Source organism: Lynx rufus, unplaced genomic scaffold (genome assembly GCF_022079265.1).
Source record: "Lynx rufus isolate CCGP_SWC_20201006 ecotype Redwood Valley unplaced genomic scaffold, mLynRuf1.p SCAF_2, whole genome shotgun sequence".
Classification (NCBI taxonomy): Eukaryota; Metazoa; Chordata; class Mammalia; order Carnivora; family Felidae; genus Lynx; species Lynx rufus.
In genome coordinates this window covers 54,372,245-54,399,477 of record NW_025814834.1, presented here as the reverse complement: position 1 = coordinate 54,399,477, position 27,233 = coordinate 54,372,245, and the positions used below count along the sequence as shown (strand labels likewise).

The window sequence follows — 27,233 nt, the reverse complement described above, 5'->3', positions numbered from 1 at the left end:
CTCACAAAAGTGGTTGGAAGGAAAAGAAAGGCTTGCAAATAACTGCAACTCAAAGCAGAGAGTGGAATTGTAAAGTGGGGTGTAAAGAGCAACAAAGAGGAATAGGAGTTAGAGAAGGGGCAAATCTCTTTGGTTTGGAGGCGATCACGGAAGCTTCATGACAAAGGGACATTCCAGCTGGGGCCTGCTCTGGGGGTGGGGTTCTGAAGTGGCAATGTGGAGGGGCACAACAGGGAAAGAGGGTCACATGGTGCTACTCTGAAAATTATTATCCCCTGTAAAGCAGAAATGTATAATAGTGTTCTACAATTAAAACAACAAATGTTCTTTTCATAGGCATCTTGTAGAGAAAATGGTTATAAAGTAAGATGATGCTTTTGCATCACAGATTTTATCCTCTGCTCCAAACTATAATCCTATATTAAAACAACAACTAAATTATTTATATCAAAGCTTTAATAATTGTTTGAGATAAAAGCATGGCACTTAAAATACTACAGCTAAACATATTAAGAAACAAACTAAAGACTAATAAATAGCTAAATCATTATTTAAATCTTTACTTTAACACAGACTATTTTTAACTATTAAAAGGCTTTTTGCATATTGTTGCATTGACAAAATCACACACTTTCAGAGACAAAGCTACAGCACATGAAACATAAAATGCACCCAAGAGCAAGGCTTACTTAATCCAAAGATTGCTAGTAAATCTTTCTGCTGGTATTTGCAATTGTAAGGCTTACACTATCAGTAATGACATACTACTGGCTTTGATATTTACTTCATTCAATCCTCAATCTATTGGGATCTATTGAAAACAAAGTCCAGACAAAATTATAACCAATATGAGCTTTTTAATTTACAAAGACATAATGTCCTTGCTAATTTCTAATTTATAGCTAAGTGAAACACTCCAGGTTGCTACAATCTGTTCATAGTCGTCACGCTGTGCAATTCCAGGAATGAGTGAATGGTGTGCTCTGGATTCCTGCATGGCCAGAGTTCTGGCCATAGCGTTTCATATTCAATGGCTTTAGAGTACATATGTAAAAAAAAAAAAAACAAAAAAAAAAAAACAAAAAAAAAAACCATCAACTCCAAATATTTCTATATTGCTAAAGAGAAAAGACATGGTTCTCTAGGAAGAAATGATGTGCATTCTGGACTGCTAATTCTCTTTGGGCTCAATTTAGATTCTATCAAATACCATTAGACAAAAGTGGAGTTCTTGGGTTGCTGCTGTTTTAAAATGCCAGTATTTGAAAACATGAGCTTTACACATATATTTGTTCACGTTATCAAAACATTCCCATGTAGGCAAATTAGCTCATTTCTTTCTTTAGTGGGCTTTAAGTTATCAAGTTAATTTTTCAAATGTAGCCTATTAGTCAGCTAAAAGTCTCAAAGCTCGTGTTTCTGGAACATGATTCACTGGTGGAATTACTTTACATATTGAAACAAGGAGAAGCTATAAATGGACCTAACAACTATGACAGAATTTACATAATGAACTAGAAAAACACTGCAGTTTGAGTTTAAAATCATTGAGAATACAGCAAAAAGTCTTTTTTTTAAAGTGCTTTAAAAAAATTAAATTGTTTTTTGCAAAGTTGCAAGTGAAGAAAATTTTGCATCATTTTTCCAGTGAGTTTTATATTTCAATTATGTGAAGGTGAATTATTAATTTAATTAATTAATTAATTAATTAAGAGAGAGCATACACAAGCAGGGGAGGGGCAGAGGGAGAGGAAGAGAGAGAATTCCAAGCAGGCTCCATGCCCAGCCAAGTGTGGAGCCCAACGCAAGCCTCTTTCTCATGACTGTGAGATCATGACCTGAGCCAAAATCAAGAGACAGACACTTAATCGACTGAACCACCTAGGCACCCAATAGGTGGATTATTAATTTTAGATGATTTCCAGCAATCTAAGATTCTTCTCCTGAATATTCACCTATACCATACGTTTCCAGTTAGGGTTGAGTAAAGCAGGGCATTAAAGAGACAGTTAGTTATATGAACTTGACCATGTCAACTGTGATCTGAGCCCCAGATCCTTTAAGATGAAACCAAATCATTTCATTTCATTGAATTCTGCTCTCTCCTCCTTATTCTTTCCCTTTTTTTTTTTTTTCCAAATTAGGCCACAGTTCAAAAACAACTCAATCATACATATGTGTCAAGATGAAGTTTGTTCCAGAATATTAATTTCCAAATTCTATTCATGAATAAATATCACAAATTACAGAGATTGTATTTTGAAAATATTTTTCCCCCACCAACCTAAGGTTTATGAGAATTTTTTTCAACATAAATAATGGATAAGAAAATGAGATTTATTTAATGTCACAATTTCTTTAACATCATGAGAATTTAGTTAAGAATTAAGCAAAGTATCTGAAATGCTTACCCTAAGAAAATAAGACTGCTTACTCTTCATTTCATATTACATTACAATTTTGAAAGATATATTTATCTTGTTGTCTGGGCTTGGGGGTCAATATTTGAGTCAATTTAATAATAAATGTATGTGTAAACTCCTAGTATTTGCTCTACAGTTCAATCGAGGCAAGATGAAGTAAATAAAACCCAGGAAAATATGCCCTTAACTTATCCCCCAAATCATAAGGGAGCTAATCATGAACTCCACATAGAATGCATTTATTGGGGCGCCTGGGTGGCGCAGTCGGTTAAGCGTCCGACTTCAGCCAGGTCACGATCTCGCGGTCCGTGAGTTCGAGCCCCGCGTCGGGCTCCGGGCTGATGGCTCAGAGCCTGGAGCCTGTTTCCGATTCTGTGTCTCCCTCTCTCTCTGCCCCTCCCCCGTTCATGCTCTGTCTCTCTCTGTCGCAAAAATAAATAAACGTTGAAAAAAAAAATTTAATAAAAAAAAAAAAAAAAAAGAATGCATTTATAAACCAGATTCTCTAAGTTATTATTCCCCAAATGGGAAAATTAGTGTTTTGTACACCAACATAATCTTGACTATGAAATAATGAGAACATTTATAAATTATAAAAATATCTAATTTTCTCTAAGAATTATGCATATGGGGCCTAATGTGTTAGAACTTTTAAATCTTAGAGTTTTTATGCAACACATGGATACCGTCTTTTATTTTTATAGTATGCTACAAAACATTAAGGATTCGGTAATAATTACTTAATATTCTTGAGTCACTTATTTTATGATTTTCCCAAAAGTGGAAACTATCTACCTCTCCCAAATTATCTTCACATCTTATATTAAACTGGGAAATTTTAGTTGCTCATTCTCAGCTACCTTGAAATATAAAGAAGGGCAATTCAGAATTTACAGTGATTTCACAGTTACATTCTAAGTATCTAATATGTTTGAAAGTGCTGCTATCTTTCAGTGGGGAAACGGATTGCCATTATGTGCTTTATAAGAGTGATTTTTGGTACTCAATGATAAGTAATGCAGTATAATTCAGGTCTACACATTAAAGCTGTGAGTCTATAGCTAACTAATTCAAGTCTTCTGATGGTCTTTTAAATTAGGCTCCCAGGCTTCCACACATTAATTTTTAATCAGTCTAGAAGGTATTACATTTACTTCCATTCCCATATTAAGGAAATTTACATAAATGATACAAAATAAATCTAAAATTAGAATTTGCATTGTGTCTCCTTATATTTGATAATATCTGTAAAGTAGACAAAAGTGGCAAAGTAACTTTGAAAGTGCAGTGATCAGAAAACTGGTTGAAGAATGGCATTAGTAATATGTTATATATGTTTAATATATTATTTATGTATCATTACTCATTTTAAAATCTCTTTTACAAAGTAGTTTTTAGTAAAACTCATACCTCCAAGCCCTAAACCAATTTTTAAAACCTAGCATACATTTTATAATTCAAAATTAAGTGAATATGTAAATGTAAAGACTAATACCATACCCTTTCAAAACATACAGATAAAACTAAGTAAAAATGATGCAATTGTACATATTTAGTAGTCACTTAGCTAACCTGAGTCATATTAAGGTGGTCTCTACACTAAAGTACAAGATTAAACTAGAGATTTTCATTCCAGATTAATCTTGTCAATGTTCTCATATGTAAGATATTGGTCTACTGGAGGCAAAACTAAAATAAAAATGCCTATAACTTCAATTTACCCATAAAAAATTAAAAAAATATATAAAATACCCATAAATATAAAAAATATAAATTTACCCAATATAATCAGCAAGGTGGACTTCTAGTTTCTGAATCTGTGTGATATTGTCTAAAAGTTCTATCACTGGGGTGCCTGGGTGGTTCAGTAAGTTGAATGCCAGACTCTTGATTTCAGCTCAGGTCATGATCTCGTGGTTGGTGGGATGGGGCCCCATGTTGGGCTCTGTGCTGATAACAGGGAGCCTGCTTTAGACTTCGTCTCTCCTTCTCTCTCTGCCCCTCCTCCAGTCATGTGTGCACGCATGTGTGTGTGCTCTCAAAATAAATAAATAAACATTTAAAAATTCTATTCACCAATAATAGTCACAACAAAGGTTGTTCATATAATGTATGATAATAATTAATGTGAACTGTGTCTTACTCATCTTTGAGTCTTCTGAAGTCCTTATTGTATGGTACAGACTCAATAAAATGTTTTTGAATTGAATATAATACATATATGGGACAGAGTAGGAAAAATCTTCTAAAAGCAGGAATTTAATGCTAACAGTCCATTCATCCTTTAATTCAACAAATGCATATTGAATACCTGTTATGTTTTAGGCATCATTCTGAGTGTTGTGGGATGCAGGTCTAGTAAAACTTATATTCTAGCATGGGAGATAGATAATAAAATATAAATTTATATATATTTAAGGGTAGTGTTAAGTGATAAGTGATACATTTATGAGCAGTTAAGCGGTGCTATAAAAACAATCAGGAATGGTAAGTACGGTAGACTATAATGGGATGGGGTGCCATTTTAGGTATCAAGATAAGTCTTTCTATTGAGGGGGCATTTGCAGAGAGACCTAAATGAAGTGAGGGAGTTAACCAGGTAGATGGGAGAAAAGCATTTCAGATCCAGGGAACAGCAAATGGCCATTGCAAGGATCTTGACTTTAACTTATCTGAGGAGATGGGAAATCCCTGCAGGGTTTTGAATAGACAAGTAACCTTGTTTAAGTTCTGTTTATAAAATAATCACTCTGGTTATTGTGTGGAGTACAAGCTATGTGTGTATGGTGAGGAGGCTGGGGGTGGGCAAAGTAGAAAAGGAGGCTGTTACAATCATTCAGGCATGAGATAAAAAGGATTCAAAGTCAAATTCCACTGAAGGATCTGAAATATTTCAAAAGAATGATTTTCTTAATTAACAGTTATAATATTGGGCAGATTTATAATCTTTGAACTTGAACCAACCAAGATTTCTATAGAATTTTGTGTCCAATAACCATTACTTTTGTTACTTTAAAACTTGTGCTTATTTTTTGTCTAGGTAATACAACCATACACCTGAAAAGTATATAAAAGAAGTATACAGAGTGAAAAGTCTACCTCTCAGACCTAGCAACTAGTTGTCACTTTGTGTGTGTCCTGCCAGAGATAATTTGCATGCCTATCAAGCAAACATACACATATGTGTGCATTTTCCATTCTTCCCTTTTTAGACAAATGACTACATAGCACATATGCTGTTTTGCATTTGACTGTTCTTCTTAGCAATAGATTTTACAGATTCTTTAAATGAGTAATTAAAAATTTTTCTAACTTTTTAAGTGGTTGGATATGTTTATTCCATTTTTTGGATGAACCATAATTTATTCCAACAGCACCTTATTTGATGGATATTTAGGTTGTTTCCAAAGTTGTGCTATTGCCCATGATGCTGAAATAGGCATTAGATGCTTCAAATAATTATTTTTCTTCTTTCACAATTAGACATGATTTTGTTTTTTTTTTAAGTATTAAATTGAATTGAAGGAGAAATTTAAGATTTTCCTAGTTTCCATACCCTAATTTGTGATTATGGATATATTATAGCTATATGTTTTCCTAAGTATATTTGTGGTAATCAGGTAACAAAATTAACACCCCTGCTCCAAGATTTAAAAAATGGTATGAAAATTATAGAAAAGAAAGGGCCTTCAGATGGGCCTTCAATAATGGAAAGGATTTTGAAAGCAGTAGATCATGCTCCCAATAAAGAGAAGACTATGATAAGAAAAATATGTCTGGAAAAATGAATTTATGTTTAGGGAAATGTGAATAATCACTTTGAGTGAAATGTGGGCATGGGTAGAGTAGAAGTGGAAGAGAAGGTTAGAAAGGCAAGTGCCACATTATTTAGGCCTTAAGTAGTAAGCAATGGGAAGGTAGTTTACAAACAGCATACTTAATAAGGTAGATAATGAGAAGCCACTGAGGGCTTATGTTCAGCACAGTCTGATAGCAGCAAAGACCTACTAGAAGGTAAGAAAAGGCAGGAGAGTAAGAATTAGAAAGATCTTACCATAGCAAGACAGGAAGTAATGGTCTTCCTAAATACACAGATTTCAAATTTCAGGGGCATTATAAACCAAAAGCCAGAACTTTTTCTAGAAAAGGAGCTATTCCTCCAATTAAGGCAAGCCTCTCAACCCAGAGATGCTGTTCTCTTTTGCCTTTCCCGAGTCTATTATCCCTTTTCTTTGCTACATTTATATTCAATCCTCCTCTCCCAAACAAATCCTTATGCTCAGGGTCTAAACAAGTTCTAATCTCCCCAACTCAAAATGAACCATCTTTCAATCCACTTTCACCCCTAGCTTTGTACCCAGTCACTTTGCTCCTTTTCACAGATTCATTTGTTAAATCGTATGCATATCTTCATTTCCTCTGCTTGATTTTGGTCGATATTAATCCTCTGAAACAGATATCACCAACACACTGATGCCCTACATGCTAAAGCCAAGAACATTTTGCATTCCTCATCTTGCTTGAGCAATAGGGTGCACCTGACCCTGCTGACCTTTCGCCTCCTCTTTGGAAGGCATTCTTTCTCAGCTCTTTCCTAGGTTGGCATCCCCCCACCTTCCTTTCAGAACCATGTGCAGGCTCACCCTCCCCTGCCCAATCAGTGAATGTTGATATATTCCAAAGTTCAGTTTTAGGCCTTTTTGTCTTCTCAGACAAAACCTTCCAATCAAGAGATGAGTCTTACCCACACTACAACTTCCCTAACCACCTCTCCAGTCTACGTCTTTCTTTTGAGCTCCAGACCTAGAATATCCACTTGGATAACTCAAGCACTTTTTAAAAATTTTTTTTAATGTTTATTTATTTTTGAGAGAGAGAGAGAGAGAGAGAGAGAGAGAGAGAGAGAGAGAGAGAGAGACAGAGCATGATCAGGGGAGGGGCAGAGAGAGAGGGAGACACAGAATCCGAAGCAGTCTCCAGGCTCTGAGCTGTCAGCACAGAACCCGACGCGGGGCTTGAACTCACGACCTGTGAGTCATGACCTGAAGTGAAGTTGGACTTTAACCGACTGAGCCACCCAGGTGCCCCTCAAAGCACTTAAATGTAAGTTCAAAACCCAACTCCTGTGATACCAAACAAGTGGTATCACTTGTCTATACTTTGTTGCCCAAACCACCTAGTGCTCTTCCAGCATTTGCTGTCTGTCAATAGCAACCCTCTACATCTGTTGTAAGAGCCAAATCCAGGGATCATTCTCACTGTCACATTCTACCTCCACATCCACATTCAATCAATTACTAAGTTCTCTAGATTTTAGCTTCTAGATATTTCTCTAATCCAGCTAATAATTTATGTCCCTGTCACAACCACTTTAGTCCAAAATGCCCTCATCTTACTCCACCAGCTTCTTTAGTGATCACTCAAAGGCCCCTCTTGCTCTCTTGCAATCTCCACATGGCAGCCAGAGTGATATTTTCAAAATACAAATCTGATCATGTCATTCCTCTGCTCAACATCCTCAGCACCTTTTCACTATTTGTGGTTAAAAATCTAAAATAACCCTATTCAAGATCTGTATGGTCTACTTCTTACCTACCTCTAGTTTCATTTGGTAGCAGCTCTCTGTCACTCTCTGAGGGACTGAAATAGAGTGTGGCTTGAATATAATGATAGTATACCATCCTTTTGCACATGCCTAAAATACTATTCCTTTTCTCTTTTCCTAATTAATTCCTATTCATCCTTCAGAACCTACCTAGCCCAAACATCTTCCTTAGGAAGCCTTCCATGATCCCCCAGACTAGGCCACATCCTAACTCTTTGAATTCCTTTCTTCACAGCACATCTCACAACTAAAAGTTAATTATTAACTTTTATAATAATTTGATTAATGCCTATATTCCATCACTAGACAATAACCTTCATTAGGCTTGCCCTTATAAGATTTTTCCTCTTCAGGGGCGCCTGGGTGGCGCAGTCGGTTAAGCGTCCGACTTCAGCCAGGTCACGATCTCGCGGTCCGTGAATTCGAGCCCCGCGTCGGGCTCTGGGCGGATGGCTCAGAGCCTGGAGCCTGTTTCCGATTCTGTGTCTCCCTCTCTCTCTGCCCCTCCCCCGTTCATGCTCTGTCTCTCTCTGTCCCAAAAATAAATAAAAAACGTTGAAAAAAAAATTAAAAAAAAAAAGATTTTTCCTCTTCATTGTATCTCTTATACTTAGCACGCTGCTTGAGACATTCTAGGCATTTATTTCATAGATACTGATTACATGGATCAATGAATGAATGAATGGAGAATCTCAATTACTTGCCAACAGAATTAAAGTAAGGGTAGAAGAAGAAAAGTAACTAGAGTTCTCTAAAAGTTTCAGGCCCAATTGACTGGGAAAATAATGAAACGATTAACAAAAAATGCAGTTATGGTGGGATGAGAAATTTGCAGAGGAAGATGAAAACTCAGTTTGGGCATCTTCTAGTTAGGCTGCTAATGGGCACAGTGCAGAGGTTCAACAAAAAACTGGAAATGCAAATGGTAGTTGAACAAAGTGGCTGGGACTAGAGACACCCATTTGGGAGCCCCATGGTAAGATGATAGATGAAACTCTGGGGATGGATGAGATTCCTGAGAAATTAAGTAGAAAGGGGGAGAAAAACCTATCTGAGGAAAGAATTTTGAGAAACAGCTCTATTTAATAGATAAGATGAGGAAGAAAAGTTGGCACAGGATACAGAAAAGACACCAGAAAAGCTGGATATACAAGGAAGTAATAAAACACAGAAATCAAGGGAAATAAAAAGGAAAGATAACTAAAGGAACAAAGGAAAAATAATTAAAAATACATACACACAACTATAAAAGACAAACTATAGTCTTACTGAAGGACAATAACATCTTAAATGTTAAAATATTTTTCTATAATTTCAAAACAACATCATAAAATAACTGGAAAATAATATAATATGAGGTCTTTGTGTCCTGGAAGAATATTTGATAATGTTGCATAGAAGTGGAGCGGTAGCCATGTTTGTATGAAATAAAGAACCTATTTATAGCTACTGCCCTGAGGAAAATCATAGTGCCTCACTCATCACTTCAAAGAACTGAAGAATGGGAGCCATAGAGAGAACATAGTAGCCAGAAGACTGCAAACACAATGACAAGTCACAAAAATTATTCTGAGTTCAATAATAAAAATAGTGACAGATAGTTACTATTTATTGTTTCCTGTGTACCAGACACTGTGCTAAGACTTTACTGACACCATCTCATTTAATCCTCATGAAAGTATGTAAGGCAACTGTTATTAGCCCAAGAGACTGAAAAGTTAAGTAATTATCCAACATTATACCACCAGAAAAAAGACCCTGGATTTAAACCCAGGATTAAAAGATAAGACCACTAGGCCCAAACGGACTTCAGAGGAGAGGATCTAAAACAGAATAGACTCTCTCCCTTAGTTACTCTGATAAAAGATGACCTTCATTTCCTTAGGATAATCTAGAGGCAAAAAAGGTCTGGGGATGGGACCTTTAAGGTCATGTGAGATATAGTTTTCATTGTAGAGAATGGATTCAGTAATTCTCAACCAATCCTTGGGTGTCATAAATTAAAAAAATCCCCTTTAGGGGGTGCCTGGGTGGTTCAGTGGGTTAAGCATCCAGCTCTTCATTTCAGTTCAGGTCATGATCTCACAGTTCTGGGATGGAGTCCCTCCTCAAGCTCCATGCTGACAGTGCAGAGCCTGTTTGGGATTCTCTCTCTCTCTCTTTCTCCCTTTCTTTCTCTCTCTTTCTCTCCCTATCTTCCCCTCCCCCACTCTTACTCTTTAAAAAAAAATCTCCCTTTAGGACCACTTATTAATTCAAGAAATATGTGTGCACTATGCTAGGCACCAGGGAGTCAGCAATACACAAAACATACTCCCTGCCCTTATGGAGCCAACAATTGTTTGTGTGTGTGCACACATGCACATGCACTGAAAACAGATACTAAATGAACGGTTATGTAAATAAAGATATCTTTACCAACCGTGATTCATTCCATGAAGGAAAATTACTGGGTGTTATAAAATTACTACTGGGAGTGGGCTAGTTTAGACCAGGGAGTCTAGAAAAGCTTCTCCGAGGTGACACCTGAAAGAGGACTCTGGACCAGACCAAAAATGTGGGAGGGACAGAAGCAGCTTGGGAGATTTTCGGAAATCAAAAGAAGCCATGGTGGCTGCAGCGTGGTGAGCAAAGGGACAAGTGGCAAGAACTAGATCAGAAATGTGCATAACTGGTTAGAACCCTGAATTTTCAGAGTTCTAGGTAACTAACAGAGTGAAGATTTTGGTGTAAGGAGTGGCCATAATCAAATGAGTCCCTCCTTCTTCCAGATTGCTGACTGAATTCTGCCTGTGATTCAAAGCAGTGGGTTGAAAAAAGGGTCACCAGCTGGTATGATCTTGGGGGTCTGGCTACTTGATCAGTCTCAATGTGCAATGAACAAATTTGGAACAGACCAGTCACTCAGTTACTGGTAAAATAATTCTTAAATACAGTGGTTCCCTCACTTGTCTATCAAGATAGCCCCAGGTCAGAACACAGAATCAGTGATTTATTGATCATTCAGTTAATTTGATCAGTGCAGATAACTAAAATGGATAAGTCATCCCTCAGAACAATGTCTCTTTCACCTGAAATATAAAATCTAGATATTACTTAAGTTCAAACACTTGACTCAAAAGACTTTCAGAGAAATGTTAACCAAGTCACAAATGTATTCATTTGCTTTTAAAAAAAGAGAATAGTACTAGATATTAAGAAATGGTTATAATTTCAGAAAAACCTCATTAACGTAAACTAATTTGGATGAGGCATATAATGAAATGGTAAAAAAAAAAAAGGTTGAAAAAGTGGAACATTTTTGAAGAAATGCTGTTAGCTACCAGAGATTTTTAGGTGATTCATTAAAATATGTAAGAATTATTTTAAATTATATCATTGCATATATATTAATGAGCATCCTTAAAGTGCTTAAGTAAGCTTAAAAAAATTGTTTCCATTGGTATTTTAAATCTCCATGCTTCAATCTCCTTTGCAACATTCATTTGCATTATCTTTGAAGAAAGGATTTGGACCAAACAAAAGTATAATTCACCCTATACCTGAATTATCACAAATTCCTAATTAATGTAGTCCAAATTAGTAAGAATTTACTGCATCTATAAAAAGGGAAATTTATGCAAAAGACAATTACTCAATGTTTAGATCTTTAGAAAACTAGCTTGAAGAGAATATCTTTTAGATATTCAAATTTTGTATTTTTTATCTGTATCTGCAAACTCAGTAATTCTATTCTGGCATTTTACAAATATTCATCATTTTCTCAACCTTTACAGATGTTGATGAATACCCCCTTCTATGACCATCTGTGTAAATGTATAAATTAAATCATAAAAAGAGGTTGTTGGTATTTTTAGTTTAAAAGTGCATATAGGGCATTTTTTTGCCTTAAGCAATTTAAATTACAAAACTTTAACAACTACTGCCTTAGTGAATCTATCTTTTTCCATCCCTCTTGAATGATGTAAGACAAGCCAATAAAGATTCATGACATAAACAAATAAATCTTTGCATAAAAGGATTCCATAGGTATCTCTCAAATAACATAGAACGGTATTTTTTTCCAGAGCAAAAACCAGGTAATCACCTCAAGCTCACACAGGTCAGAGAGAATGAAAGCTACATTTCAGAGAACACTCAGTGGGCATCATCAAAGATAAAAAGAAAACTATTTGCTGATTATAAGTTAGCACTACATAATTTTGCATGCTAAATGTAACATGCATTTAAAGCAGAACCAGAATTCCTATAAACTGAATAACAAATGTCAGTGGTATACTGAAAATGAGGCTGTCTACCTCAGGTCCAGGAAATAAGGGGTTGTCCTGTCTATAAATAATTTAGAAGTAATAATAAAGCTATCAAACTAAATGACTAATACAGTGAACATTTAGGTATCAAGAGTGGCCACAATCACATGAAGACCTCCTACTTCTGACTATCAAAACATGCTGGCAATTCTAAACATAGTTATAAAATAATCTTCCTGAAAATAAAATTTGTTCATTCCACATTCTAAACAAATGCTGTGGTTACAGTTGAATTTCAATAATATATATGCAAGCTTAAATCAGCAAAGTTTTGTTACTTCTCTTTTAATTAACTACACAGAAGTTAATGCAGAGAACTTGCAATTATATAATTGAACTTCCAATGGACAATGACTCTGCTTACCTATTATTTTGAAAGTAAGTTCCTAATGGTTAAAAATCATTTAAGTTCATTTCAGATGTAGTTCAAGTCTGTGAATCCTGTGCAGCTCATATCCTAGCATTTCAATAGTTGATCTCAAATAAACAATGCTAGTACAGTGATTGCAAAGACAAAGAAATAAACATTCTCTCATTTTACATGACTGCTTAGAATTTTTATTTGTGTTTAAAATTTAGGAGTGAGACAGTATCAACTGTGAGGTGCATTATTTTTGTTTGGGAAATACGGATTTTAGCTTATATGTGACAAATTTTACTGATTTTATTGGCTAATCTTTAAAATTCTTTTAAATTAATGTGCTTTAAAACTAAGCAATGAGGGGCGCCTGGGTGGCGCAGTCGGTTAAGCGTCCGACTTCAGCCAGGTCACGATCTCGCGGTCCGTGAGTTCGAGCCCCGCGTCGGGCTCTGGGCGGATGGCTCAGAGCCTGGAGCCTGTTTCGATTCTGTGTCTCCCTCTCTCTCTGCCCCTCCCCCGTTCATGCTCTGTCTCTCTCTGTCCCAAAAATAAATAAACGTTGAAAAAAAAAAATAAAACTAAGCAATGAAGAACAAAATAAACTATCACTGGTATAATTTAGTACATATGTAGGTTGTATCTTTTTATAATTTTGATTTTATTATAATTCATTTATTTGTTATTATAATATTACTCACTACTGTGAAGAATAATATGTAGGTTTAAGTTTTTTCTATTTAAAATACATTCATATAAATAAAAAGAATCAATCCTTTACTTTTTTCCTTTTTTGTACTGTAATATGAAGTGGTCTAGTAATATATTAAAACTTTAAAAATGTTTCTGAGTTTTATTCTGGACTTCATTATTATTCATATAAATTCATATTTTTTTTAATTTTTTTTAAATTTTTTTTTTTCAACGTTTATTTATTTTTGGGACAGCGAGAGACAGAGCATGAACAGGGGAGGGGCAGAGAGAGAGGGAGACACAGAATCGGAAACAGGCTCCAGGCTCTGAGCCATCAGCCCAGAGCCCGACGCGGGGCTCGAACTCACGGACCGCGAGATCGTGACCTGGCTGAAGTCGGACGCTTAACCGACTGCGCCACCCAGGCGCCCCAATTCATATTTTTTTTTCCTGAAAGTGACTGTTCTATAGAGGGGATATTAAAATTATCTGTTTCTGGTATCAAATGTGTCAGGTATACCACTGATAAAGTAATACAGTTTTATTTATAAGAGTTAAAATACACTTCTAACTGAAGGTAACACAAATTAAGAGTCAAATCATTTTCTCAGCTCCCAAAAGTCATAACCTTAACAAGAGTGACATATTCTTGGGAGTTCTTGTGCATCAGAACTGTTTTCTGAGTACTGAATACAATATTTGCTCTTCATGTGCCTTAGCAGATGGAATTGAAGAAAAAAAAGACCAAGGTTTTTTTTTTTCAACTTTTTTTTTTCAACGTTTTTTTTTTTTTTATTTATTTTTGGGACAGAGAGAGACAGAGCATGAACGGGGGAGGGGCAGAGAGAGAGGGAGACACAGAATCGAAACAGGCTCCAGGCTCCGAGCCATCCGCCCAGAGCCTGACGCGGGGCTCGAACTCACGGAACGCGAGATCGTGACCTGGCTGAAGTCGGACGCTTAACCGACTGCGCCACCCAGGCGCCCCAAAAAAGACCAAGGTTTTATTTCATTTCATCTCATTTCATCTCATTTCATTTCATTTCATTTCATCTCATTTCATTTCATCTCATCTCATTTCATTTCATTTCTTTCTTTCTTTCTTTCCTTCCTTCCTCACTCCCTCTTCCTTCCTTCCTTCCTTCCTTCCTTCCTTCCTTCCTTCCTTCCTTCCTTCTTTGCTTCCTTTTCATCCTTCCTTAACTCCCTACTTCCCTACTTCCTTTTCCTTCTTTCAAGATTAGGTAAGATGAAATGCTAGCCACTAAAAATGATTAAATCCTGGAACATATTGCCAAAGGAAGCTGTGGACATTCACTCTGCTAGAATGAAAGATTCAATCACTTTAATCATTATCTTAAGCGATCGTGGTTTCAGGTATGCAGGTAGGCAAAATTTTGCATAATTTTAGAAGGCTCATGGATTCTCTGCAGCCTATAAATAGAACACACCCTTAAGAAGCCCCCTCTGTTTTAGCTCTAGTATTTATAATCCTTCAATTCTCTCTCCCTCATCCTGACCATCTCTCAAGTCTTTCATAGTTTTACCTCGTCCATGAACCTCTGTGCAAATACAGAGATAATATATGTGGAGAGTATCTACTATAGAGCCTGGTAGAACAGGCATCCATCAAATGCTAGCTTTCGGTTTGTGGGTATTCCAGCCTCTCTGCTGACTCCTTTTCTAAATTAATATTACTTTACAGTTTACAATATACAGTTAATCAGTGTTTCTAAGTGTATTAGCTTTGTTTCCCTAGCAAAATAATTAGGTCTGTGAGGATGGGGAAACTGTCTTCTATTTCTCGAATCCTCCTTTCTAGGAAAGAACTATTTTGAGACTCTTCTGTCCCTGGCTAAGTTGGCTGCTTCTTTACTCTTCTTGAAGAAGTCATATTAACTAGCGACACTATTTTCCAATGAAGATTCCTAGCTTGAATTTTTTAGTAATTGGCTAAAGCAAGACCTCCTCATGTGCTATTATCCCCTGTCTCCAACCTGAGCTATGTATCATAAAATTTCTTATGGTCAGTCAGGTTTTCTCCCTCAAAACTGACCTTTATGCTGACCCACCATATCTAAAGTTCTCTGGTCTCTAGAGCAAATGATGTCACATTTTACTCAAACTGATGCTGAGAGATGAAAGTAGCTAAAAGTTACCTCTTTTGCAGGAGGTTCTGAACTGTATTGAATCAGCCACTTGTTTGAAAGCAACAGAGTGGACAAAATTAGTTTTTGTTGCATCCAGGCTTTTTTTTGTTTTGTTTTTGTCTTACATAAGTATTACTTTTTTTCGGGTTGTGAAGGTTGTGAAAATTATAGCCAATTGCCCATGGAGGCATGCAGAATATAAAACAAACTATGGGAAACAAACATGTCCTAAAAATAAAACATGAATATAACTTTAAAGCAGTAGCTAATTATTGAGAAAAAACTACAGGTGTTCAGCCTCGAAATTCTACCTGATTTCTAATTATACGTTAAATAAATTTTTAGCTGAAGAATCTCAAACCGCTAAAATTGAGTAAAACATGAATCTGCTTGTTAAGGATTCCACAACCAATCTGAACTAAGGAAATCCATACCACACAAAGAAGGAAAATACACAAGCTTTCAATAATCTTCCTCAAACCCCAAGTGGCAAGACAAATTTTAGATGGCCAAAATCACCAACAAAACGACTTGAAAATCCTTTCAGGATCCTTTTGCTTTTACCTACAAGAGCTGCTAACACAGGGATTTTACTCAGGAAAAAAAAAAAAAAAAAAAAAAAAGAAGTCCCATAGTAATTTTTAAAGGTGTCATTCATATTTTCCCAGCAAACCTGTATTTAGTGGAAATGTACCAAAGCTTGTAGTATTGATAGTGAATTGTAGTACTAAACAGTTTCTGTTGAGAATATATTCTGATATATGGGGGTGGTTTTTGGCACTTTCCTTGTAACATTCATATTTGCTATTCTTCACAGCATCATATTGGCTAATTATTGTAACTTTGAATATTATTGAACACATATAAATACCTAAAGTAGCATGTCATGTGAGGCATCTATGTGTCTTGAGAAAAGCCAGAAAAATATTGAATTATTTGTGTTGCATGATTTCCTCATTAGTCAAGTATAGGACCTGAGGAGTTTTTATAAGTCATAATGCTCACCATTTTTCAAAAATTTCACTTTATCCTAGTCTTTCCTTGTGATGAATTTAGGATCTGTTCTAAATTATCCAAATACACATTTAAAATAAGGTAATGCTTGGGGCACCTGGGTGGCGCAGTCGGTTAAGCGTCCGACTTCAGCCAGGTCACGATCTCGCGGTCTGGGAGTTCGAGCCCCGCGTCAGGCTCTGGGCTGATGGCTCAGAGCCTGGAGCCTGTTTCCGATTCTGTGTCTCCCTCTCTCTCTGCCCCTCCCCCGTTCATGCTCTGTCTCTCTCTGTCCCCAAAATAAATAAACGTTGAAAAAAAAAATTAAAAAAAAAAATAAAAAATAAAATAAAATAAGGTAATGCTGGGGCGCCTGGGTGGCTCAGTCGGTTAAGTGTCTCAGTTCAGCTCAGGTCATGATCATACAGTCTGTGGGTTCGAGCACCACTTCAGGCTCCGTGCTGACAGCTCAGAGCCTGGAGCCTGCTTTGGATTCTGTGTTTCCCTCTTTCTCTGCCCCCTCCCCCCACTCACACTCTGTCTCTCAAAAATTAATAAATGTTAAAGAAAATTAAATAAAAAAATAAAGTAAAATAAAATAAGGTAGTGCTGAGAAAGACTGTGGCATTTTTGTAATATTACTTGCCTACTTTGGAGGCAAGGTTTTTTTTTTTTAATTTAATAAGTAACTACTATATGCTTCAAAAAAGCTGACTACACTTTGTTAAGAGCTTTGTTAAACAGAGTTATTGAAGAAAACTTTGAGCTCGGCATGTTCCTTTTCCCTATAACCATCGCTATATTTCTGTCAAGTTGAAGCAAAAAATGTTCATCATTTTGTCAGCTCTGTCTGCAAAGCACAGAATTACCTTCCCAAGCTCCTGAGATTTATGCTTTTAATTACCTCCTATCTGCTTCGCTACCCTCCACACCTAAGAATCAATATAAATAGTCTTATTTATGGGAAAAATGTAAAATGTTTGACAAAAGCAGGCTATCATTTTCTAGATTTCCATTTGATGCTATTGATTCCTTCTATCTTCAGTGGCTTTTTCTTGACATAATCAGTTGGTTTTTCAAACTTACAAAATTATTCATTTATCTAATAATTTGTACTGCTTAACAGTTGATAGTTGTAAACTTTACAACAAGCTTTTCGGTTCCCAACCCAGCAATGAGGTTATTATTACACTGGTATCTCTTTATTTAATCACCAGCGGCAGAATTCAGCTTAAGTGTGGCTTTCTCCAAACCTCCTCATCATAAACTCCCTTCTCAGTGAGAAGCAACTTCCATGGCTTATTTCATCGCTGAATGGGAGACCACTATTAATACAGGTGAAACCCAGCCACGTAGGCACCAGTACTTTTAAAACTCTAACCCTCATATTTTATCAGCATCAATTCTTTAAAACAAAACCCTAACAAATTATGTATACACACACACACACACACACACACATATACATATATATACACACATAACAAATTATATACACATATCTTATTATACATAACAAATTATATATATCTCATTATACATAATTGAGATTAGACAATTTCTTTACAATTATATGAATATAAACATAGTATAAATGGATAGACTAAGAAAGCTGCTAGAAGGCTTTAAGAGAAATAGAGCAGATGTGTATGGGTGGCAGGCAATGGTTGTACATGTACTTTGGAGAGGAGGGAACGTTTAGCAGTTGATCTGCAGAATCAACACAGGTAGATATTTTTCGGATGTATGTGACCATGGAGATGTAGGGAGGGTCAAATAATGAAAAAAAAAAAAAAGAATGTTCGAAGCTTTCTTTCCTTAACATATCGGTTAGGGTAACACACTATCAAATGCAATGTCTAAGAATTCAGGAAATACAGGATAAACTTTTTTTTTTTTTTTTTACATAATATGCCGGTTAGAGTTTCAAATAATAAACTCAAAGTGTTTGTTTTTTGCCTTCTAGGGAATTTTCCAAGTAAAGTACCTCTGAATTTAAAGCAATAAATCCAGTTATAAACCTCAAAAAAGCTTCATGACGACACTACAGATGTCCAAGAAGGACTGGGAAACTAGTATATTTGTTGTACTTTCGTGTCAGAGAAAGAGGAAGAAGGGGAAAAGAGAAAAGGGTGAGGAGTGGGGGGAGAAGGAAGATAGAGAACAAAGGAAGGAGGAACGTAGTCATTCAGTAGAAAAGAACGTGTTTTGACAGGGAAAGAGAAACACTGATAACTCATGGTTAGAATTTCTGGAGGTAAAAGCAAGCACTAGGCAGCCAATAGCAAAATGTGGAATCTCCTGGAGGACTGTCATATGGTGACTAATAAAAAGCTTGACCCTTCGGAAAAAGAAAGTAGCTGCCCTTGCAGCTGAGTGCCTCTTCAGCTTTGGCTGTGAGGGACATCTTCGAACACAGAGTCTAATGGGTTCCTGTCGGCCACTCGGCCCTTCCTAGGGAAGGGCCGGCAGCTGCTGCAGGGACCTGCTGCCCCATGACAGCTGGTGGAGAGGTGGAGTCGGGCCCAGTGGCCAAAGGGGATGGAAGGTCAGCCAAGAGCACATGGAGAGGGCGCTTACGTGGGCCCAAGAGCTGTGGCTTTCTCCCTAATCTCATGACTGCTAAAATCTCTGCCGGATGACAGAGGATGCCAGTCCTCTGGCAGAAATGGCACTAAAGCCTCTTCAATGGCAGATGGTGGATGGGGGCAGTTTGTTTATGCAAGACGGAGAATTTGTATTGTATTTTGTGAACTGCTAAAGAAATCAGGAAGTGGGCATAAGATCAAAATAAAAAAGAGAGAGAGAGGTGGCAAGAGCCAGGAGGGCATACTTAACCTGATCCAAAAGAAAACTGCTAGGAAGGCAAGGATGCAAAATGCTGAGGGAAGGCCCTGAGGACATACGGATTACACACCAATTGCGCTCAGACAGGAACTGACGGGGATTGTGGAAGGACTGCACTTTCTGAAATTTCAGAGAGATTTATAGTAAAGAATAGGAGAGTCAGGTCACCCACACAAATGCTCACACAAAGGTTGGTCAACCTGACATTTTAACTTCTAAGCGAACCCTTCAGTTCCCGTCCATTTGTACTTAGTCCAACGTAAATCAATGAAATGGCATGGGGTCATCTGTTTAGGCCTCGAGACATGAGGAAATAGAACACAGCAAAAAGAACTAAAATGAGAGAGCGAACTACTGGATAACCAAAGTGCAAAAACCAAACAAAGAACGACACAACAGAATTAAAAATCTGGAGAAACTACAAAGTAAGGCAAAATAAAGAAAATGAGAACAATAAGTGATTCGAAGCTTATTGTACTATTCAAAGGTAATACTGTAAATCTGAAACATCAAACGGGGTAGCACCAAATGAGTAATGAAAGCCTGTGGGGTCAGCAATTAGGGACACTACATCTCATGCTTAATCAATTGTGGTATTAATGCTGAGTATCAAAATTTCAGGGTCAATTCCTAAATTAGAGTATATAAAACTTGATTAAAAAGATCATTATGTTCTCCTTTCAATTTGCCTATGAAGCATAAAGGACCTACTAGTATATTAAGGGTGTTTATGATTAACCGTGTTCTGAGATGATAATAATAATAATAAAAGGAGATCATCTCTATTTTTAAATCAAGTTGCCCTGATTTTGTGTCAGATCTGTTTGAGGATCAGTTTCCTTTATCCTTCTGCTACTATTATCCAAAGAAATGAAATTAATATGTAAATCAGAAAATCTTCAGGATCTGCCAGCTGTCAACCTAACCAAAAATGAGAAAACATTTAGCCTCAAAATTATTTTAAAAGTCTATGTTAGCTCTAGTTTCTGATCTTTTCATGTGAAAACCAAATGCCCAATAATTTTGAGAGTTTTTTTTTTTTTTAACCAACTACAGGATGGTATAGACCTATTTCCCTGGCAAGGGTTAGCTCTAGTAATATATTTCCCAGCTAAAGGGTAAAGATTCAGATTTAGGCTTATCAGTTTATGACCACACTGTAGTTTCAGTACACTCATTCTTTGGAGAAGAAAGGGGCATTCAGGCTTAGGACAACTCACTCAGTGCTCAGCTTCAACCATGTTAGAAAAAAAAGGTGGCCAAGAAGAAACTAAGGATTTGGGTGCTGCACAAATCTTTGCAAATGTCTGGGACTCAGTTGGGAAAGACATATTATTCCTGGACTGCAGTGCCTGCCCCTGGCAAAGTTAATGGTGTTAATTTGTAAAGGTTCATTTGGGAAATGTTTGTGATTAATGCTTGCTCATTTGCATAACAGTATATCGTGTAAATAAAGCTGTACCCTTTTGCTTTCCAACAGTGGAGTTCTACTGAGATGATAAAAGCCGGACAAAGGGGGCTACGGGACACTTAAACTAGGTCACATTGAATTTTAATGCACGAAGCCTGCCGTGGTACATTTTACATGGGTAATGGAGAACTGCGGAATGCAGTCTGTTTACTGTGCAAATCTGCCTTCCAGATTTTTCAATAAACATATTTTCTACACTGAAGAGTGAAGCCAATTCAGTCTCAGGCTGATTTAGAAATGTTATTAAAGAAAATAAGGATGAGCATCTCCTTAATTCTTACATTAAAATGTAAATAGGGTAATTATAAAATAATAAACTCTCCCCCAAATAAAAAATGCTCAGTTTCAGAGCTCAGTTATGCAGATTATAGCACCATTACTAAACACGGAGAACATGTATATGTCACACTTGTGAATTTGCCATCTAGACTTTGTGACTTTACTGCCCAGAGTCTAGCATGACTCACAAATTAATTTCTTTCCCCACTGTCAGCAGAACTTTTGGGTGGCGACAGGGAAGCTGGTGGTCACATGCTCACCTGTATACATTTGTCCATGTCTCTATTAGTAAGTATCAAGAAAATTACTGACATCAAATGAAACTCAAGTCAAACTTGAACCTACTCCCAGAGTAATCCTGGGGCATGGAAAGGAGATTGGCATTCCTCCTTGTGACCCAACCCATGACACAAATGAAAAATAAAACTTGTAGTCATTCCTTTGGGGTCTTAGCTGTTCCACCTGTAAGGTGGAGGTGTTTATACCCTGTCCTTCCAACAGAAATGCCATGGAAATGATTTTTAATCATAGAGCTGGAATGGTCCTCTCAAAAGATCATGTAGTCTATTTTAGGTTATATAACAAGAGGAAACTGAGACCCATAGTGGTGAAGTGATTTATCAAGTTCAGAATTAGGATTTAAATCACATTCAAAAACTTAATCCAGAGTTCTATACTGCATGGCCTCTCTGAGTATGGACTCATAAAAACATACAGCAGAAGACCTGCAACATGTTCTAAGAGGATCTAAGAAAGTTCATCTTTAGATGCTTTCATTCATATTGTTTGCGAGTAAAAGTTGCTGCTGGTTTCTAGAGCCGAGTATGATGGTAGGCATAAAATAGGAGCCCAATACATGCTAAGTAAATGAGTAAGATTGTTATGTGAGGCAACATAATATACTAAGAAGACCTATGGCTTTCAAGGCAAGAGACCTGAATTTACGTCCTAGCTATCATTTATTGACTATGAAAATCTACGTGATTCCAAAAGATCAGAAACAACCTGTGTTCACCCATAAGGGACTATTTAAATAAACTATGGAACATCCACACGTAGACTACTCTTAGTTTTTTCTTGCTATTACAGCAAATTACCACCACAAACTTAGTGGTTTAAAACAACACATTTATTATCTTACAGTTCTGGAGGTCAGAAGTTTGGGTATCATTGGGCTAAAACTAAGATGTTGGCAAGACTGTTCTTTTTTTGGAGGCTCTGGGGTAAAATAAATTTTCTTATTAATTTTACAACTTCTAGAGGCTTCCCACATTCCTTGGCTTGTGGCCCCTTCTCTCACCTTCAAAGCCAACAATGGCCAGTCAAGTTGATCTCACATCACATCATTCTAACTTTCTCTTTTGTCTCCCACTTCTACTTTATAAGGATCTTTGGCCATAAAATAATCCGGAATAATCTGTTTTAAGGTCAGCTGATTAGCAGCCTTAATTCCATTTACTACCTTAATTCCCCTTTGCCGTACAAGGTAACATAGTAAAAGGTTTCAGAGATTAGGATGTGGACACATTTGCCTACCACATCTGTAAAAAAAAAAAAACAGGGAGCCTCTGTATGTTCTGATAAGGACAACACTCTAGGATATATTGTTATGTATAAAATTCAAGGCAAAGAAAAGTATAAATAGTACACTAACTTTTATGTAGAAAAGGGAGAAAATAAGAATATTTATACCTGGTTATATTTGTATAAACAAACTCGGGAAAGATATGTAAGAAATATTCAAGTGGTTACAGATAGACAGGGAATGGCCTGGAGGGTGGGAGGATGGGGAATGAGATGGAACAAGATTTTTCAATGTATGTTTTGAAATTAATTTGCTTTTTGAACCATGGAAATATGTTATTTTTTTAATTCAAGGGATTCATAATTGCCCCAAAGTCCCTATTATCCACTTGATAGTCAAAACCTTTTTCTTAATAGAAATTTTAATGTTTTTATTTATTTTTGAGAGAGAAAGAGAGAGACAGAGTGAGCATGGGAGGGGCAGAGAGAGAGAGAGGGAGACACAGAATCCGAAGCAGGCTCTAGGCTCTGAGCTGTCAGCGCAGAGCCCACACGGGGCTAGAACCCACAAGCTGTGACACTATGACCTGAGCTGAAGTCAGACGCTCAACTGACTGAGCCACCCAGGTGTCCCAAAACATTTTTTTTTTTTTTGAAGAGCCGATCTATCATCAACCTTGTTACTTTTCTCTTCTTAAGTTAACTCTTCTAACAGGCAGATCCTCCATTGTCAGTGGCTTTGCATCAAACAATTCTCTAACATGACATTCATAGATTTCATGAAAGTCTGCCTTTTTTGCAAAATTTTTGCAATTTCACTTTGCAACCTGTTTGTATTATGAGACGTTTTTGACATCCAGCCTTGTTGCAGTGGGAATGCTAGACGTAAGTATGGATCATGTCTTCAGATGGACATAACATTTTGTAAGTGGTCAGTTAAGTAGTAAACACTTCCATTTTAAATGTCTATTTATTATTTTTGAGGGAGAGAGAGAGCAAGTGGGAGAGAGGCAGAGGGAGAGAGAGAGAGATAATCACGAGCAGGCTGGGTGCTGTCAATGCAGAGCCTGACACAGGACTTGATCCCACGACCGTGAGATCATGACCTGAGCCAAAATCAAGAGTTGGACACTCAACTGACTCAGTCACCCAGGCACCCCAACACTGCCATTTTATATTCATAAAGTTACAGAGACTTTAATTTCCCTAGGTAACCACAGACATGTGGATAATAATTATGCAAAACTGTGATATATACTTGGATCTATTTTAACATTTGTTATTCTGTCTTTTCTTGCAAAAGTCGTTTAACTATTATACTTTAAATCTAGTAGTAATATTGTAGTTCAATATATTTAATAGTTATATCTCTATCATTAATTAGTCTTCTATTTACAAAATATTTCATGATTCCTATCACTTTGATTTTTTTTTTTCTAGCCAGGTTTACTAAGGTAAACTTTCTATGAAATAACATTCCTTTTCAGGTATTTAGTTTTATGAGTTTTGAAAAAAAACTTGTGTAACCACCACAGTAATGAAGATATAGAATATTTTCACACTTGAAAAACCTCCCTCATATCCCTCGTACCCTTTGTAGTCAATTCCCTAACCTCATCCTCAGTCCCTGTTGACTACTGATCTCTGTCCCCATAGTTTTGTATTTGGCAGAAAGTTACATAAGTGCAATCATATAGTATACAGTCTTTGAGTCCAAAACATACTGCCTTTGAGATTCTCCCATGCTGTAGGATGTTATCAGTACATCATTCTTTTTATCACTAAGCAGTATTCCATGGTATGGCTATACTTTTGTTTATTTACCCAGTGATCACTTGATAGACATTTGGGTCAATTCCAGTTTGGGGCAATTATGCATAAAGCTACTAGGTGACACATATGTATGAACATAAGTTTTCATTTCTCTTGGATAAATATCTAAAAGTCAGATTGCTGGGTTGTATGGAAAATGTATCTATAACTTCATAAAATTTCTTATAAATAACTATTAAACTATTTCCCAAAGTCCCTGCACCATTTTGTATTTCTATCAACAATGAATGAGAGTTCCAGTTGCTCCTCATCCTTGCCACTTGGTATTATCAATTTGTTTAATTTTCATTATTTTAATAGGTGGAGTGGTATCTGATTGTGGTTTGTACTTCTTTAATGGCCAATCGTGTTGAGCACTGTTTTGCATATTTATTTGTCATTCCTTTTTCTTCTTTGGTAAAGTGCTTGTTTCAATCTTTTGGCCATTTATTATTAATTGAGTTGTAAGTTATTTAAACTGCAGCTCTTCTTTTCATTTTCTTAAAGTAAAAGAGTGTCATTGAAGAGTAGGAGTTTTTAATTTTGATGATGCCTAATATACCAATATTTTTATAGTTCATACTTTTTGTTTCCTAAGAAATCTTTGCCTAATTCAAGGTCACATAGATTTTCTCCTGTGTTTTCTTCTAGAAGTTTTATACTTTTAAGTTTATACTTGTCCCTTTGAGTTAATTTTTGAATTTTGTATGAGACAGCTGTCAAGGTTCTTTTTTACAATTTACATGTGGATATCCAATTGCACTATCTATTGCAAAGATTAGACTTTCTCCATTGAATTGTCACTGCAACTTCGTTGAATATCAACTGATCATATAGCCATGGGTCTATTTCTGGACTCTGTTTTGTTCCATTGATCAATGTGTCTACTATTCTTTCATCAACATTACAGTCTTGATTACTGTAGGTTTTAAGGTGGCTATTGAAATCAAGAAGTGGAAGTCCTCGGGGCGCCTGGGTGGCGCAGTCGGTTAGGCGTCCGACTACAGCCAGGTCACGATCTCGCGGTCCGTGAGTTCGAGCCCCGCGTCGGGCTCTGGGCTGATGGCTCAGAGCCTGGAGCCTGTTTCCGATTCTGTGTCTCCCTCTCTCTCTGCCCCTCCCCCGTTCATGCTCTGTCTCTCTCTGTCCCAAAAATAAATAAACGTTGAAAAAAAATTAAAAAAAAAAAAAAAAAAAAGAAGTGGAAGTCCTCAAAATTTGTTGTTCTTTTTTTTTTTTTTTTTTAAGCTTTAGCTCTTATAGGGCTTTTCTTTTCTATGTAAATTAAGAAATAGCTTGGCATTTTCTACAAAAAATGCTTTCTGGGATTTTAATTGGGATTGTGCAGGGTCTATAGATGAATCTGGGGACAGATGATAATATTAAGACTTCAAAGGAATTGATACTATATAATTCTCAATTTTTTAGGAACACTTTAATTCTTGAATAGGCAGTTGAGGAGGATTTTATCAAGTGCCATAAAAATTTATTTGACCTTTAATGGAAATCACATTAAATATACCTTTACAAATCATATTAAGCATGACAAAAGCACTCTTTTCCAATGAATATAAGTTTTATTATGTTTCCTATATAGAATTATCAAAATATCATTTAATGGTATATGTAAATAAGAGTATTTATTATTTTAGTATTTGCAAGAAACATGAATCGTGTAACATGTTCTTTGAAAAATGGCTTCTGGGATGGAGTAACTCAGGAAATAACACATGTAATATACAGCTGTAGATTCAGATTTGTCTTGGTCATTGGCTTTACTTGGTAATTGGGTATTATAGACATTCTAATATTATTTTAATTTCATGTTATCTTATTTTTACATTTTAAAATTTATTTTAATAAATGATTTATATCCTTTTCTTTTTCTTTTTTTAGCAGGATGGTTATGCTGGCCAGATAAAATAATTTACAAAGATTTCCCTACACTTCCATGTTGTGGGAAAATATAAATTGTATAATAAATTCTTCTCTCAGGTATTTAATATGATTTGGCATACACATAAAATGTGACACTTGTTATAAAGAGAAATAACAATGGTTTTCTTCAGCATTCATTGTATTTTAAACCTTAAAAAATATTTTCTGCTATTTAAGTATTTTTGCAAAGTAAACATAATTTGAGTGAGATTAGAGAAATTCTTGATTTTTGATATTAACCACTCTGTTGCTCAGGTTTCTATGTTGAATCTGAATCGGAAAATGTGGCACACTAAAGAAAGTGGGCCACCAGTGGGAGTGGCTGCTGGAGGGCATGTAAGTATGAAGAGATATACATATCCAGAACAATCAGACTTTCAGCTTGGCAGACTACAGAGAGCAATGAAAAGGTGATACTCACATCTGAGTTAAAGCGAAGCTGACAGACATTACAAGAAATAACTTGTTTCTTCTTTGGGGGAATGGACACTCCAAAAGTATGGTTAATGACTGCTTTTTGCACAGGATCCATCTGAAGAGCAAATGATAAAATAGTCAATTTACAACTTCAAAGGACAGACAATAGTGTGAGCAAGTAGAAGTATTTATATTATTTCTTAGGGTTTTAACTTGTAGTTCCCAAACAGGGATAATAAAGAATCTCACTCAATAGTAATGTACCTGTTTCCAGTAATTAAAAATGAGAACAAAAAACTGGTTTGAAATAATAACCCTCTCTCCCCCGCCCCCAACCAAGTCACAGGAGAATTACAACATCTCAAGAAATCTTATACCTATATAAGGAACCTTGAAAAATCTTAAAAGAATCA

At 36.3% G+C, this 27,233-nt stretch overlaps 1 protein-coding gene across 3 annotated transcripts in view; it reads right to left on the bottom strand.

The window, feature by feature from the left end:
- ZNF385B (zinc finger protein 385B) overlaps positions 1 to 27,233 on the bottom strand; it is a 318,788-nt gene that overhangs the window by 33,611 nt on the left and 257,944 nt on the right. For all 3 annotated transcript variants that reach the window (XM_047085894.1, XM_047085895.1, XM_047085896.1), the window contains one exon: positions 26,825 to 26,935. In XM_047085894.1, the coding sequence (XP_046941850.1) occupies positions 26,825 to 26,935 (111 nt within the window). The remainder of the gene's footprint in view (positions 1 to 26,824; positions 26,936 to 27,233) is intronic.